Below are 15,469 nucleotides of genomic sequence, written 5' to 3'. Positions count from 1 at the left end.
GCTTGCAGCCAAGCCCAATGATTTGAGTTTGACCCCAGAGACCCACATGGTAGGAAGGAGAGAACCAACTCCTGCAAGTTGTCCTCCCAACCTACATGTGAGTGCTGTGGCATTTGTACTCATCCCCGTATATAATCATGTAATAAAAGCACAGAATCATCTTCAAAACATATACACAAGTAGCAATATCAAAAAGGTTTCCTACTAATGAGGGTCAAAGAACCGGAGCCCTAAACATACTGGGAGTGCTGAGAGGAATATGAGCCTACGAACTGCCCCCAAGGCTCACATACTTGAACAATTGGTTCCCTGTTAGTAGTGCCCCCTAGAGAGACTGTGGAACCATTAAGAGGTGGAGCCTTACTGAAGGAAGCACACAGCTGGAGGTGGGCTGTGAGGGTTACAGCCTCATCTCACTTCCTGTTCTGCTTCCTACCATGTGTTAAAGAAACAAAATGTGCTCAGCAGCTTCCTGCTCCTGCCATTTTGTTTTTCCTGACTGTCGCCAAGCCATCCCCATGGAGCTGGAATCACTCTCTCTGGAACCACGACCTAAAACAAACCACAACCCCCTTTCTTCTTTAACTTACTTTTTGTCAGGGTGTTGCATCACAGCAATAGAAAAGTATCCGATACACTGGGGGAAGCTGCTCCCACTGCACCGCATACCTCACTCTAACTCCCACACACCAACCTCCCACGCACAGCTTTCCCTTATAGAACACACACACCTATTAGTCTGAAAGCTGTGATGGCCTCCCAAAGAAACTAAGCAGACTCACATCAGCCGCTGGAGAGCACATTCTGGATTCCTCAGGAACTGACACAGCTGTTGCACTCCTTCAGTCCCCAGGCTGTTGTTTGACAGGCACAGGTGTGTCAAGTTCTGGTTGCTGAAAAGGGCTGAGACCAGAAGGTGGCAGCTGGCAGGTGTGAGGCCACAGTTGTCCAGTCTGCAAAGAGAACCCCATGTCCCCATCAGAGAAAAAAATGAGGTCCATTCTTAAGTTTCCTTCCTCCAAACTCGCATTCCAACATTTATTATGGTACTATTCACAACAGCTAAACTATGGAACCAACCAAAGTGTCCAGCAACAGAAGAATTTATATGGACAATGTATATACAGTTAATGGAATATTAATGGAATATTTTTTCCAGCCATCGCGAGTATGATACTTGCCATTTTTAGGGAAATGGAGGCAACAAGAGACAAGCATATTAAGAGAATCAAGCCAATTTCATTTGTGGTTCCTAGACTTAATTATTATTTAAAAATGTTTATGTGTATTTATGCATGTCTGTAATGTATCTATCTGCATGTTATGTGGGTGGCCAAAGGAGGCACTAAAATTCTCTGGAGGTGGAGTTACAGGTGATTGTGAGATGACCGATGTGAGTATTCAGAACTCTGGAAGAGCACCAAGTGTTCATAACTGCTGAGCCATCTCTCCAGCCTCACACTTTTTAAAAGTGCATTTATTATATGCCTGCAGGGGCACAGTGTGAGGATGAGTGCAGGAGTACATAAGCATGTACACACACACATGTGCATGTAGAGAACTGAAATGAGTCACTTCACTATGTGGGTTCAAGTACTAGGCTAAGATTGCCAAGGCCTGGTACTGATCCTGCCAGCCAGTCCATGATTTTACATGCACATACAATTGTATATGTATAAACATCAGGAAAATAGAGAAGAATGTGTCCAGAGAATAAAAGGAGATAGTGGGTGGGCATATGGGTGAGAGAAAGGAGAATATCTGTGCATGAGTGTTATGTTAACACACAGGATGTGCATGTATAGGGGCTGGATGGATAGCTCAATGGTGAAGAGAGCTTGCTGTTCTTCCAAAGGGCTTGAGAGTTCAGTCCCCATGACCTACACTGAGTGGCTCACAACTACCTATAACTTCAGCTCATAAGGATCTTATGTCCTCTTCTGTCCTCCCCAAGTACTGCACTAACACACAGAAAACCCACAAAATAGAGTAGATCTTAGTAAGCACACACAAAAACATTCATTGAAACTTTCCCTCGGCAGCAGGCATCTTTACCTGCTGAGCCATTTCACTGGCCTAGGATTTCTTTGTTCCTGTCCATCTTGCTGAACACCACTATCAATCTACATAGTTGATGTAATTGACATATTTGCCAATGTGAAATCAATTTGATTACCTCATACTTAGCCATTCATAGGAAAGCTGCCAGACTAGAAAACAAAGCTTTATAGACCCCTTCTCATAGAGTTGTGGCCAAACTAACCACTCCAACAAACCTGAATTCTTAAGATGGCCTGTTGCGTGTACCTGTTATTCAGTATCACTAATAATAGTGAATAAAGAAATCAGCTGGATGTGTCCAATGTCCAGAAACCACATTGACATTGTCATTTCTTCTGTTTCTGGCCTGTAAGATTTTTATTTATGTGTGTATGTGTATGCAGGCGCGGTGCCTACAGAGGCCAGAGGAGGGCACTGGAGCCCCTTAAAGCTGGAGTGACAGGTAGTTGTGAGCCATCTAATATGGGTGCTTGGAATCCAATCCAGTGGTGAGTGCCATTAAGCCAGAGCTATCTTTCCAGCCTTGCCTCTGGCCTCTAAAGGGCAACTTGTACTGTGTGTTTTCAGTGACTTTAATTAGAGCTATGACAGGTGCCAGCACACAGCCCTGAATGGTAACTGTGGATCAGAGTTTCTGTTTTGCCTATTGATAATAGTTCATCCATGAATGAGTGATTTAGCCTAATCCTGCCTCCTTGCTTACCAGTGAGACTAAAGATGGTGGCCACTCTGTAGCTGTTTGGAGAAAGAAGGCAGGCAGGCATGGATGAGAGCTGGTAAATCCCATTTCAATTTAAATAGTGGTTTCTACAATTATTACCTCTTCACTCTCCTCTCTGCACACAGGACAAATGGACAGTAACAACTGCCCCAAGTTTCCATGTAGAAGCATGTCTATAAAACAACATTCTTAGACTTGTCTCTTCTCTGTTGGCTCCTTTGTCTCCCCAGGTCAGAATTATCTGGCATTCAAGATGATCCCTCTGTTAAGACCCCTCCTCCTCTTTTGGGCATGTGTAGTGTGTGCATGTGTGTATATTTGTGTGTCTGTGATTGCACATGTACGAGCAGGTGCAAATGTCTCTGCACACATGCTTGAAGCCCAAGGTTGACATTGGGTATATTCCTTGCTCAATCTCCATCTTTTTATCGAGGCAGGGTCTGACTGAACCCAAGGCTCATCAGTTTGTCTAGTCTGATAAGCTAGATTGCGCTGAAGATCCCCTCTTCCTCATCAGTGCTGTATGTAACCCACCAAGCCCATCGAGCATTTACAGGGCTTTTGGTGATCTGAACTCTGGGCCTCATGCTTGTATAGGTGTTGTTCAACAGTCACCTCTCCAACACTTCCTTCTGGTTTGTGTTATGTGGGAGAGCGAGGGAGAGCGAGGGAGAGCGAGGGAGAGCGAGGGAGAGCGAGGGAGAGCGAGGGAGAGCGAGGGAGAGCGAGGGAGAGCGAGGGAGAGCGAGGGAGAGCGAGGGAGAGCGAGGGAGAGCGAGGGAGAGCGAGGGAGAGCGAGGGAGAGCGAGGGAGAGCGAGGGAGAGCGAGGGAGAGCGAGGGAGAGCGAGGGAGAGCGAGGGAGAGCGAGGGAGAGCGAGGGAGAGCGAGGGAGAGCGAGGGAGAGCGAGGGAGAGCGAGGGAGAGCGAGGGACAGCGAGGGACAGCGAGGGACAGCGAGGGACAGCGAGGGACAGCGAGGGACAGCGAGGGACAGCGAGGGACAGCGAGGGACAGCGAGGGCAAGATCTCATTGTGTAGCCCAGGCTGGCCTCAGACTTGCTATCATCCTTTTTTAGCCTCCTGGGTTCTAGTCATATACAACTATACCCTGTTGGGTATTCTAACTATATAACTGTGCCAACTATGTACATGCTCTGCTTTGGGCTTGAGCAACCAAGAAGAAAGTCATTGGTTACTGAACAAGTAGGTAACTATAACTGTGGAGTCAAGTGTGAACTAACCCACTTGGCTCACATAGGTGTCACACTCTAAAAGAGCTTTGTTAAGACATAGGTCTTTGACTGAAACCCACTAGGCTCCCTTTCAACAGAAGGGCTGCCATGATTGAGTGAATGGGGTTTCTTGTAAGTCCCAACACCAGGGCATTCCCATGAGGCCATAGCTGCCATCCTCATTCTGGAGAGCACTCCCCAGTCCCATCCACCTCTGGGGCATCTCAGATGCAATAGAGTCATGGGATGAGAGGAAGGGAGACTCACATCAACTTTTGCAGTAGACACATTGAGCTACTCAAGGCATTCCCAAGGGATATCATGCTTTTTACTCCCACTCTATTTTTGGCCAGGCTGAGACACTTTAGCCTGGTGGTTGAAATAAGAAGCGTGGAGATCATCTCATAACCAATGATGGTTAACTCACAGGAATCCAACCTGTAGAGAGAGGCAGCACAAGATTACTTTCTTGTCCCTCTTTGGTAACCCTCTCTCTACTTAGCTCCTTAGGAACTGGAAGAGACTGCTCACACAAATAGTTTTACTTCTTTCTCTCTTCCTTATAGCAGCCCGTCAACACTGTCAACCAGCACACCACACCACCATAGGTGCAATACGCCATCTATATTTGCCAAATGGAAAAGAAAAGCATGGGCTGGCAAGTTCTCAGTGGATAAAGGGGTCTCATCACACATACTGAAAACCTAAGTATGAACCATGACCCATGTGGTACAAGGAGAGAACACATTGCTCCGAGTTGTTCTCTAACCACACATGCTGCATGCATACGCGTGCGTGCACACGTGCATACACACACACACAAATCTAATTTAAAAAAATAAGCAAACCAAAGTGTCAGCTCCTTAACGTGTCTTGATAGGAAACACTTCACAAGATGGCCTGTGTCGGCTCTCATTGAGAAAGTTTGCCGTAGTTACGTAACCATTCAAAAAATAAAATGCCTGAGGTTACCTGTGACGACCTTTTTGAGACAAGGCCTTGTGTTAGCCCAGGTTAGCCTTCATATTACTAAAAAGCTGAGGCGGATCCACTCCTTTTGCCCTTACCTCTGGAGCACTGGGATCATAGGTTTAAGCACTATGCTTGGGTTTGTGCACCTATGGGGATTGAATCCTGTGCTTCTTGTATGCTCTATGAGCCTGTTACCAGCTGAGCCTTTCTACCCCCTACCACTTTACCACCCTCCACCACTTTTTCTAAAAACAGGCTATCTAGCTAGACAAAGCAGGTTGGCTTCAAACTTGCCATCCCCATGACTCAGCAACAACAGTGTTAGGTTACAGGTATATACTCGTTTTATATTCCTTAATGTGTATGTGTGCACACACGTGCCATAAAGGGCATGTGGTCAAAGGACAACTTTTAGGAGTTCATTTTTTTTCTTCTCTCCCCCTCCCCCCTCCCCCTCCCCCTCATGGGGGAGGGGTCTGGGAATTAAAGCCCAGGTCATCAGGCTTGGTGGCAAAATCCTTTATCCCCTGGTCCTGTTTTAAATGCTTATAAAACACTGAATTTTTATAAACATAGATTCAATATTTATACCTTAAAATCTGTTTGAAATGTTCAATTTGTTGGCATGTAGCACATTCTTTTGTCCTGTCTCCCATCCCTACTATAGCATTGCCAAATCACTATTGCCCCCACCTCCAGAACTTCTCCATTTTTAACTCCCTAGAGCAGTGATTTTCAACCTTCCTAATGCTATGACCCTTTAATACAGTTCATGTTGTGATGATCCCCAACCATAGTTATTTTGTCACTACTTCATAACTGTAAATTTTCTACTGTTATGAACCATGATGTAAGTATCTGATACACAGTATATCTGATAAATGAGCCCCAAAGGGTTCACTGTGGGACCATGAAAGGCAGTCTGGGTTTCTGGTTGAGCAAGGTTTGAAACCCCAGTGACCCCACAGGTGACCCCTCAGGGGATAACCATGAAAGGGACAGTAGGCATTTTGGCAGGCTCCTGAACACCAGGACCCTGGCATGAGGCTGCAGCTCTCTGTAATAATTCTGTGGCCGTCGGTCACATAAGTTCAACACCCCAAGCCACTCCACAGGTAGAGGACATGACCACAGACCACCTAGCCTCCAGACAGATCTCCATTTTGATGAGGCACCTAAAGGTCTGAAGGGCTTAGCTAATAAATTCCCCTTCCCAGACACTCCTCCCTGCAAAACATATTCAACCTCAGGCTTGCCCTGAGAAAGTAGGGTACAGTTTTTATTCATTGCCACTCTCCACCATGACAATAAGTGTCTTTAAAACATGGACTGTCTCTTTTCATTGGGATCCACTGTGAGAAGCAATGAAGCAGACCTTTGTCTAAAGAGCCAACCACCTAGTCTCTTGCACAAAGCCTCTCAGTGCTCCCAGCCATGACTTCCACCAAGCCAAGCCCCCATTGAGCAAGCCAAGGACTCCCCTCCCCACAGGACTCAGCCAAAGCTCTCCCCTTGTTTCCTCTTTGGCCCGGGGCTAGGTCCAGCCCATGGGTCCCCCAACTCTGTTCTCAATTCTCCTGCAGCTCCCAGCGGTGTCTGGGTGCCCCAGAGTCTGAGAACCTAATAGCTCCAGCCTCTGTGCAGGCCTGGGGACCCCCGAGCCAGCTCCCGAAGCTCCCGAGACTTCAGACTGCGCTCCCCCACCTTTGGAGCAGTGTCCAGCGTCTTCACATAGCCAACACCAGCCCAGCACCAGCAAGGGGTAGGTGTAGCTAAAAAGTCTTGCCTCCCACTTCCACTAGTAGCCAGAGCCCTGGGGCAGAGTGGATGCAGGCCACCTTTTAACCCACAGTTCACCACCCACAAGTTGCTGTATTTTTCAACTTCCTGGAAGTCATTCCAAATTTCAAAGTAAAAAGTCACACCCTCACCTCAGAGTCTCCACGGAGCACTTTGGATGTTTCAGCGCTTCGCAGGCTAACTTCATGTCATCATCCTTCATGGGAGTGTTCCCTAGATTGAGGTACTTTAAGTTTTGATTGCTAAAAAGGAGCTTCCAGAGATGTTTCAGGCCAGACACTACCTCTGCACTCTTAAACCTACAGAAGTGGGAGGGGGTGAGAGAGAGAGAATGGTCATATTTAATTGTTCATTTAGTTATTAATCACATTTAATCAATAACACTCTTCTGTTTACCCATCTTGCCAGCTCTCAAAGCTGTAGCTCTTTGCATACAGTTTGTTTCTGAGACAGAGTTTCTGAGACGTAGCCTATACTGTGTGAAACTGTTACTCAAGTGCTGGGACTGCGTTCCTGTGTGAACTCTCCTGTCAGTTAAGTTTCCCTTTTCTGAGATGGGCTCTAATTTATCCTAAGCTGGTCTCATACTCACTGTGTAGCTGTGGGTGATGCTGAGCAGCTTTTTAACAATCTTAAAGGTTTTTGTGCGCATGTGCATCCGGTGCCCATGGAGGCCAGCAGAGGGCGCTAGCTCACCAGAGCTGGATTTACAGGATAGGAACCCAACTCTGGTCTTCTGCAAGATGCTACTGACCTTGGACTTCAGGTCCACCTTCCAGCACTGCCCAAGTGCTAGGATTATAGGCTTGTGCCCTCATGTATAGTTTACGTGATTCTGGTGGTTGAAGTCTGCCTTATTGCATGCCACACAAGAATTCTACTTACTAAGCCAATCCCCTCAGCTCTATTTGCCTGTAATTGTACAGCACCCCACAATGTGCCAGAGGCCCCAGGAATGGGACATTAAGCAATCCTGTTTTGGAGAGCTCTCTCCAGAGTGGTGGTTCTCACCTTTCCTAGTGCTGTGATCCTTTTATAATTCCTCAATGTTGTAGTAACCTCCAACCATAAAATTATTTTCATTGTTACTCATAGCTGCAATGTTACTATTGTTATGGACTATCTGATATGCAGGGTACCTGAATGTGACCCCCCATGAATGGGCCATTTGACCCCCAAAGGGTCACAACCCACAGGTCAAGACTTACTTCAAAGATGCAGTACAACCTGAGAGTTATGGAAGAAAACTTTCTCCCCATGTAGCTTTTAGTCATTGTCTCAGATGGGGTTTCTATTGCTGTGATAAAACTCCATCCCTGCAGCTTGTAGTCTATCATCTAGGGAAGTCAGGGCAGGAACCCAGTGTGTATTAGCATCCAGCCTCAAGCTGGATGCCATGTGAATTTTCCCTGGCTTGGGAGGGCTTGTCTAAAATAGAGCTCGGGATTTATCCTCCTTCCCCAAGATACCTGGCATCTGTAGCAGGCTTAGATCTGTATTAGTGTTACAGTGTGAGGCTGCCTCTCAAGGGTAGTGTTTCTTACAACAGGTCAGATCCCATAGTCTGAGGCAAACAGGCCATGCACCTTCCTGCAGCTCTCGCTGGGACAGAGGTAAGTGGTCTATGCTGTGACTTGACAGCTCTCAATTGGGTCCTTCATGCTCCTTGTCACATATGCTAACTGAACTAAATCACGTGATGGGAAACTTCTTACTACTCCTAAAAGCCAAACTTTTCCTTTCTTTGGGGGATTTGGTCCAAAGGGACTCCTCTGTGCGATTTGCTGAGATGTGTTAATGAAGGGATGCCTCTGGAGAGGCTCCTTTGACTCAAGCCCAACATCCTTCTTGTGATGACTTGAGCATGCTCTCTCATTAATGTGTATGTGTGTGCATGACTGTACATGCATCACATACGTGCCAGGGCCCATGGAGGTGGCAAGAGGAAACTGGATTCCCTGGAGCTGGAGTTAGAGAGGCTGTGAGCTACCATGTGGGTGCTGGGAAGAGTGTCTGAGTCCTCTGCAAAAGCAGCTGATGTGCTAACCACCGGGCCATCCCCTTCCCACACCTCTGCCTGGTTCTCTCTTAATAAAGCTGCTCTCCAGTGTTTAAAGGGAAACCTTTCCATTTTAAAGGCCTCATCATGTTTGGCTCTCTCCATTGTACTGTTCCTGTAAACTCTGCTCTTCCTTCCATCAAGCCGCCTCTTCTGAAGGGAATCACGTCAGCTTCTTCCCAGACTGACTGCTGTCACCCTTGTTGTATTTAACCGTTAGCTGGGCACATATTTGTACAGTTTTAGAGTTATTAAAGAGTGATCAAAAACACTATAAATCATATACCTTGACCAATTACCTCATGTTATATTATTGGCCCCAAAGTCCTCCTCTCCTGTTCTTCCTTACTAACCAATTCCTACTTATATTTCAAAATCCACAGTAATTAAGCTCGCCTCAAATCCATGTACCGCTTTTTATAAGGTCTTTTGCTCAGCTCCCATTTCATGCTTCTGGAGACTTGGTTCATGCAAGAGATCTTTTATAGCATTTATCCTCTCAGAATAGATCTCCTCAGGGTTTATAGAAGAACCTTGTCTTGGCAGGATAAGCCCCGGCAAAGACTGCTTACCCCAGGCTGGGTGGCACTTACGTCAGCTTCTGTATTCTGCAGGACTGATTCCGCAGCTCGAGGCACAGTATCTTCATGGCCCGTTGACTCAGGATGCTGTCGCCCAAGTCCAGCTCCTTCAAGTTCCGGAGGCTGCCAAGCACAGAGCAGAAGTTTCCCCACCACTCCATGAGGAGGGGCTTACATTGTGTCCTGTGTCAGTGAGGGGAAGAAGTGAGAGAGAATATGATTGAACAGGTAGATTTGAACATGAGTAATTGCCACAGCAAGGCCAGCCACAGGAGGGAGACTAGACTGTAAGGGAGCATGGGACAGCTGAGGATATAAAGCCAGCTCAGTGGAAACTACCTGGTACATGATCTACAGGACCAGCCCTACAGTCAGACTCCTTTGATACTTCGATATTCCCTGGGGATATGCTAGACCAATCAGAGGAGCCTTCAGTCCTCCCAGTCACCTGTTGACTTAAATTCTAGCTCACTAATGGTGAAATGGTACGGCTGTGTTGTATGGCACTAAAAAAATGATTATATTTTTTAAATTGTGTAACCGTGTGCATCTGTGCATGAGTCTGTGCATGTATGTGTGTTTGTCTGTGTGTTGTCTTCATGTCTCTGTATCTGTATATATGTGTTCATGGAGGCCAGAGAAAGGCATCAAATCTCCCTGGAGCTGGAGTTATTTGCTACTATGAGCCACCCAAAGTGATGCTAGGAACCAAATCCACATCCTCTGGAAGAACAGTAAATGCTCTTAACTACTGAGCCACCTCTTTAGCTTGGATTTTATTTTTACTCTGGAGATATGATCATTCCATTTCCATCTCGGAGTAGAGATTACCACTTCCTGTTAGTTATGGCAACTACCTGGACAAAAACAGTACAGGAAGAGCCAAGTATATGGTAAGGGAAGTGTGTCTAATTTCTAGTAGTGGCAAGAGGAAGGTTACAGGACCCCTTACAGGACCCCTGACATGAGATTCCAACTCTGACTCCTTGTCCTCCCTCAGCTGCAAGAGATCTTGGGAGTATGCTAGAATATATATGGAAGTGGATAATTGAAAACACGTCTCCATGACAGCTCCCATGAAGACATTATCTATGTGAGGTGAGACTTTGCTGTGAGGCCTGAGTACCTGAGATCAAACCCAGAGAACTCTGCGGTGGAAAGATCTATTACTGCTAGTTATTCTCTGATCTCCACACATGTCATGGCATGCACACACACAGAATAGACAGCAGACACACACAAACACTAAATGGAACATTGTTTAAAAACAAAATTCTCCAGAAGTAATAGTGGAATGGTCATGCCACCTGAGACTGGGAGGAGGAGAAAGGAAAGTTAGTCAAAGACTACAAAATCAATCAAAAGGAACAACTTAGATCTGCACATTGTGTTTTAATTATTATATTGTGATTAATGATGATATAGCATGTTACATATATACTTAAAAATTGCTAAGTGGTCTTAAAACTTGAACATCGATCCTTTCTCTGTAACCAGCTTACAGAGGTGAAGGTATTTTATTATATATAAAAAATTAAATATTGGGCTGGAGAGATGACTCAGCAATTAAGAGCACTGACTGCTCTTCCAGAGGTCCTGAATTCAGATCCCAGCAACCACATGGTAGCTCACGACCATCTGTAATGGGATCTGATGCCCTCTCTTTTGGTGTGTCTGAAGACAGCTAACAGTGTACTTGTGTATAATGAATACATCCTAAAATATTTAATATTAATTTTTATTTATGTGTATTGCAAGTCATGTGCCTAGGACTATGTGCACAAAATGCAAGTGCCTGTGGAGGCCAGAAGAGGGCACTGGAGCTCCTAGGCATGGAGTTGTAGGTGGTGAGACACTCCACTGGGTGCTGAGAACCAAAATCTGGATCTCTGGAACAGCAGTACATGCTCATAATCACCGAGTCCTCTTCTGCCTACTTTTGTCTGTTAATCTGTCCATCATTCTGACTATCAGATTTTGGAAATGATGGGTGCCAAAACTGCTGCCAATCTCCAGAAATTGCCTTTTAGAAGAAGGGAAAGGCTGGAGCCTGGTGTCAGCCAGAGGAGAATTTGTCCCCCCAGAAAGCAATTCCACACAGAGCAGACCACCTTGCTGGAGAGACTGGAGTCCAGATGATATGGCAATGATGGGTAGGGCTCATGCACTTTGCTCAGAACTACTTAAGACATGCAAGTCCCTGAACTTTTAACTTCACTTCAGGATCCAAAAGATAGGCTATGGGGAGGGGAGTCAAGGTAGACCTATTGACCTTTGATCTCTGTCCCTCTTTCTACTGTGGCCTCATTGAATGATTCTATTTCTGCATTGTTAATTTGGCTGTTCTAATAGGCTTAGTGATGGAACCTAGGTTGACACCTCTGTCACCTGGAGTTCTGGGATTGCAGGTATATACCCAGTCTATGTGGTGCTAGGATTGAACCCCAGGCTTCATTCATGCTAGGCAACCACTCAACTGGCTGAAATATATCTACCATCTGAGCTATGTCCCCAGCATGGTACTCTGTTTTAAAAGGGCTTTTCCTCAAGATAATGGGCAAACTGGACTCAGGTCAAGTCCCATTAGTAAGCGAGTCATCTTTTAAGTACCATCTAGTATCCCAAATATTTCCAAAGGTCATGTCTAAGCATAGTTACGAACTGGCTTTGGATAAGAATTATCTGATACTCACTCCTGGACAGTAACAACAGGGCACAGCTCGAGAGTATTATCTACCGAGAGGAGGTCTCTGATATCCACCCGGATTGCCTTCAAGTTCTGACAGTGCTTGAGACAGTAGGAAGAGACCTTCAAGTCCATCTTCTGGTTAATCAGCAGCCACACTTCTTGGAAGCGTTTGAGAGCCCCGCCAACAAACTCTTCATCCTGAGACTCAAATAGACAATAGAAGGCATCCAGGGTGTCCATTGGGCTGGTGCCATTGACCTGCTGAGCTATCAGAGAGACCCAGTGTTGGAGCTTCTGCTCAACAGTTGGAATCACGGGATATTCAAACAGAACCTCCAGAGTCTTCAAGATATCCTTGTTCATGAGGCCAAATAAGAAACGCTTCATCCCGAGGAGGCGAGTGTCGTCAGTTCTCTTCACCTCCATGATGCTCCTTTGGTTTTCAATGAAGCAAAAATGCTGATTCCATTCCTCCAGCCCTTCTAAAACATAATATAAGGCAGCAAAGAAATCCTGCAGGCTGAGGTGGGAGAAAACATAACACTGCTCACTGTTGTGGCCAACCTGGAGAAGGATGTTCATGTGAAAGAGGGCCAAGATCTCAGACTCCTTTAGGCTATAGTTCTTCAGGTCATCATCATAGAACACCGACCTCATGGTCCACACTCCTTCAGCTGCCATCATGCACAAACCCACTAGAGTAATCTGTTCTTCCTGACTGAGAGCGCTCTGGGAAGGCCTTTTCAAGGTGAGCTGGTGAAACACCAACGTGGCATACAAACCGGTGAGAGTCTGGCAGGGTAGGGTGCATCTCTTTCCCAGTTTCTTCTGTAGCTGTAGAGCCTCACAGACCAGGGAGCACACAGAGGGGGCCTGGCATTGGTCAAACAGCTGGTGATTTTCTATCAGAGAATGGAAGACTTGTATTCTATCAGACTCATTGGAGATGTTCTCGAGGACCAGCTGAGATCTCCTTGATGCAGACAGTCCTTCAACCAGTATATAGAGGGGGGACACAACCATTGACTTGAGTTTTTCTAAGCCTGTGTTTCTGGTGGTAATGATGAGAAAGGACTGAGGTAGGAGAGCCTTCCTCAGGAGGCTGTACATCAGGATGTATATGGGCTGTTCATCCTTCCAGTCTCTGGATAGTGTCATATCATCATGTTGGAGGACAGAGTCCATATCATCCAAGCCATCTATGACAAACAAGAGTCTTTCTGGTTGGGACATGATCTTTGTCACTAGATCCCAGGAGTCTGGACACTCCTTAGCAATCAGCTGTGCCAAACTGCTCTTCTCTGTCCACTTTATTTCTCTAACAGAGAAGAAGATGACAAAGGACATTTTTTGGAAGAGTTTACCCTGTGCCCAGCCAAGAACAATACTTCTGGCCAAAGCTGACTTCCCAACTCCTGGTCTTCCATGTAGGATAATGGTGTGAGGCTGGAAGGTTTTCTGGTATGGTTTAAAAGCATCAGACAATAATTTCATCTCTGGGCTGTCATAGTGTAGATCCACACTTGTGTCGAACTTAGCAATCACATGGGCCTTGTAGTCTTGTAAGTCACCTCCATTATCTGAAATCAGATAAGAGGACAGAAGAAAAACTGTGAACAAAGTCTTATTTTTAGTGAAACTGACATGTATATCTGCATCATGAGTATAAATAACAATGGCTTAAAACATCTCAAAACAGATGGGAGGAAATCTGAATGGATTTATCATAAAGAGATGGTGGAAGTTTAAGGTGATTAATATGCTAATTGCCTTTAATTGACCACTACCTTATTTATAATTATTCAAAATATGTTGTACTGAATACATACAAGTGTGAGTTGACACACACATACTCTCCTTGGTTTTAAGTCAGATAGCTATATATAATGTTCTTGCTACTTCATTACCTGTTTTGAAAGAGGCTCATAACTCAAGCTGGCCTCAACTTTGCTATGTAGACAACAATGGCTTTGAACTTCTGATCCTCCTGTCTATGTCCCAACTCCCAGGATTACAGGTGTGAACCACCATGCTTAGCTTTATGTTGCACTGAGGACTGAACCCCATGGCTTTATGCATGTTAGAAGACACTCCACCAACTTAGTTATATCCATAATTCAGTCTAGCTTCTTCTGAGCCACATTTTCCTTTTGAGATCCATGTAGACTGGGCTATCTTTGGCTAGTGAGCTGTAGAGACTTGCCTTTCTCTCCATCCCATCTGCAACTATAAGTACACTGCCATCATACCCAACTTTTTATGTTACTCTGGGGTCCTAAACTCAGTCCCTCATGCATACAAGATCTTAATCTCTATTTGCTGAATTAGACCAATGCATTATCTTTATATTGAGCGTTAGCCATGCTAACAGGTTTAGATTTGCATGGAGTGTCAGAAGGCAGCCTGCAGTTGAACCTAAGACTACCTGGCTTTGCCCCCACCCCACCTACAGACTTAACTATTACACCTATGCTCCAGACTGCCAAATAAATCCTTTCCTCCCCAACTTACTTTTTAGTTATGGTGTTTTGTTGTAGCAATAAAAACCCTGATGACGACAGATATAAATTTGTTTAACAAGGTAGTTATTGAACAAATGACATGACAATGATACTATGTGGACCACAGTGCCTGGCCCATAATGAATGGCTCAAGATGCCATCAATGTTTATATTTAATAGTATGGATTCCAGTCAGGCAGAGGTGGTGCACAACTGTAATCCTAGCACTCAGGAGGTAGAGGCAGGTGGATCTCTGCAAGTTTCAGGTCAGCTTGGTCTACAAAACTGGTTCCAGGACAGAAACCCTGGTCTTGAAGCCTTACTCCTACAAAATAGCATGGATTCAAATTTAGAGGGCACTTCAAAATATCAGGTTTTCAACATGGCTAAATACAGGCCCCATCTGCAGTCTAGACCAGTGGTTCTCGACCTTTCCAAAGCTGTGATTCTTTAATCATGTTGTAGTAGCCCCCAACAAGTTATTGCTACCTCATAACTATACTTTTACTACTCTTGTAGGGCACAATATAAACATCTGATATCTGATATGTGATATCTGATATGCTATCCCCAAAGCCCCCTATACCCTCCCCCTGCCATGCTCCCCAACCCACCCACTCCTGCTTCCTGGCCCTGACATTCCCCTGTACTGGGGCATATGATCTTCACAAGACCTAGAAGCCCTAATGCATTGCATGAGCAAGCTGCTCTCTATTTCCCCACTGGTGGGATTTTTCCTTTGTTCTTTCTTCATTAGTGGTAAATGTGAAAGGGTTGTCTGGCCCCCAAAGGGGTCGTGACCTACAGGCCTAGAGTCATGGCTCCCAGCACTGCCTCCCATCAGGCTCTTGA

The 15,469-nt window shown here is 45.5% G+C and overlaps 1 protein-coding gene across 5 annotated transcripts in view; it reads right to left on the bottom strand.

Moving 5' to 3' along the window:
* Nlrp5 (NLR family, pyrin domain containing 5) overlaps positions 1-15,469 on the bottom strand; it is a 56,035-nt gene that overhangs the window by 10,942 nt on the left and 29,624 nt on the right. For 4 of the 5 annotated variants that reach the window (NR_131241.1, NM_011860.3, NM_001039143.2 and 1 more), the window contains 5 exons: positions 12,121-13,696; positions 9,440-9,610; positions 6,919-7,086; positions 4,283-4,453; positions 783-953 (listed from right to left, as the gene is read on the bottom strand). Coding sequence is in view for 3 of the 5 variants with exons in the window: in NM_011860.3 (NP_035990.1) it covers positions 783-953; positions 4,283-4,453; positions 6,919-7,086; positions 9,440-9,610; positions 12,121-13,696 (2,257 nt within the window). In the remaining 2 variants the exon portion in view is untranslated. Of the gene's footprint in view, positions 1-782; positions 954-4,282; positions 4,454-6,918; positions 7,087-9,418; positions 9,611-12,120; positions 13,697-15,469 lie in introns of all 5 variants that reach the window. The other variant, NR_131242.1, reaches the window with a different exon arrangement.

Source organism: Mus musculus, chromosome 7 (genome assembly GCF_000001635.26).
Source record: "Mus musculus strain C57BL/6J chromosome 7, GRCm38.p6 C57BL/6J".
In the NCBI taxonomy this organism is placed as follows: domain Eukaryota; kingdom Metazoa; phylum Chordata; class Mammalia; order Rodentia; family Muridae; genus Mus; species Mus musculus.
This window is presented reverse-complemented; position numbering and strand designations above follow the sequence as displayed.